We start from the raw sequence: 1,568 nt of genomic DNA on the forward strand, positions 1-1,568 counted from the left end.
TTAGAGTAATATATTCCTATATATATGTCGCTTGCCCTAGCTCTTTTTTGGTGTGTGTGATTTGTGAGAAGGAGAGAAAAGAAAGTGTCTATGAAAAGAGAAGAAACCGTGCTCGTGCTTTGTGCTCAAAAACTGTGTAGCTGCCTTTGCATTTTGATCGCCCTCATGTGATTTCTTCCATCCGTTTTCTTCTTGCCTTTGTGGCTCCAAATTAACGCCAATTATCTTGTCCATTGTAGGTAATACTGGAAAGCAACCGAGGAGAGTATATTGGTTGTGGGTCGAAGCCGTTTGGATTGATTGTTGGCATGAAAGGTAACGTGAAATTGAACCTGAAAATCATCGAATCAAAGATCTTGGAGCGAGCTTCTGCAACTACTTTTATTCAACTTTTCGATTACAAATTTCATAAACTTTATCAAAAATTGCTTAAACTTCCATCATAAGCCTTGTCAAACAACCCTTTAGATTAGAAAAATTAGCATCCATGTATAGAATAATTATCTTAAAGCATGTGAAGTCCAAGCAGAAGCAGTATACAAGCTAGTGTCCTTCCACCCAAGTCTGAGAGTTCCATCTCCTTGGACAAGGCTATAGCCATAAGCAGGAGGGAACATATTGAGTATTAGTTGTGCTTGAGCCATGGAGTTTGTGCTCATTTGAATTTGTATGAATCCATTTCTTGAAAGTTCACTCCTCCATTGCCTCAACTTATCTTGGCCACTTCGAGCTGGCCCTCCTATCGCCAATACATTGTTAATCTCTCTATACAAAAGGCAATGCTCCACGCAATGACGACTTGAATCATCACTTGGCAAGAAAGCTCCAAGCGAGTCGAAAATGGTAGAATAGTAATGGAGGGAACTTACAAACCGGTCCAAGAACGAGCCCCCGTGTCCTATTTCTTGCTCCACTAATGTAATAACTTTTGGAGATAGACATTGAAGGAGTCTCATTGTCTTCCAATCAGGTCCTGTGGCGTCGTAAAAAGAGTGTTGCAGCCAATGCACGGCTAATGCTTCTCCTTTTCGGATTTGCAACATGGATAAGTCGATGTTCCCAAACTTTGTGGCCACGGGATGGAACTCAAAGTACATCCCAAGGCGCTTGGCGAAATTAGACAGTTGCTTTCCAGTCTCCACCAAGAGCTCCATTGAACTCCCCATTCCTGTCATCCTAACTTGAGGCGGACCCTCAAGGCGAGTTGCTAGTATGTGAAATAGCGCCGGCCATTGCAAACCTTGCATGATGTCGAGATCAATTATATGGACTCTATCCTGTCGATGGAATGCCTCCAAGATTGCTTGATTAGAGGTGAAGTGCGCGAATTTAATGAATGGCGAGATGTTGTTGAAGATCTGGAACGAGCTGTGCACGCTTTTGTAGTCGATCAAAGGGGAGCATACTCCGATCCACGAGTTGATAACTCTGCTAGCCATGGCTTCAGCAAAATAAGCCACAACCCTTTCTGCACAAGAAGGGGCGTAGGGAGACGCCGTTTGAGTCAGCTCCAACAACATTCGTTGAGCTTCACCGAGATTATCAACAGATATAGAAACTGCACACTC

At 43.1% G+C, this 1,568-nt stretch overlaps 1 protein-coding gene across 1 annotated transcript; it reads right to left on the reverse strand.

Moving 5' to 3' along the window:
- Positions 1–450: 450 nt before the first annotated feature.
- On the reverse strand, positions 451–1,562 carry LOC111387091 (protein SCARECROW-like). Its single transcript, XM_023011606.1, has one exon. The coding sequence runs from the start codon at positions 1,518–1,520 to the stop codon at positions 501–503; it is 1,020 nt and encodes a 339-aa protein (XP_022867374.1). The 5' UTR covers positions 1,521–1,562; the 3' UTR covers positions 451–500.
- Positions 1,563–1,568: the final 6 nt, after the last annotated feature.

This window comes from Olea europaea, unplaced genomic scaffold, assembly GCF_002742605.1.
Source record: "Olea europaea var. sylvestris unplaced genomic scaffold, O_europaea_v1 scaffold3896, whole genome shotgun sequence".
Taxonomy (NCBI): Eukaryota; Viridiplantae; Streptophyta; class Magnoliopsida; order Lamiales; family Oleaceae; genus Olea; species Olea europaea.

Bases quoted from the DNA above. Each gene is read 5' to 3' on its own strand.
- LOC111387091 (XM_023011606.1), bottom strand. From the start codon at position 1,520: ATGTTGTTGGAGCTGACTCAAACGGCGTCTCCCTACGCCCCTTCTTGT.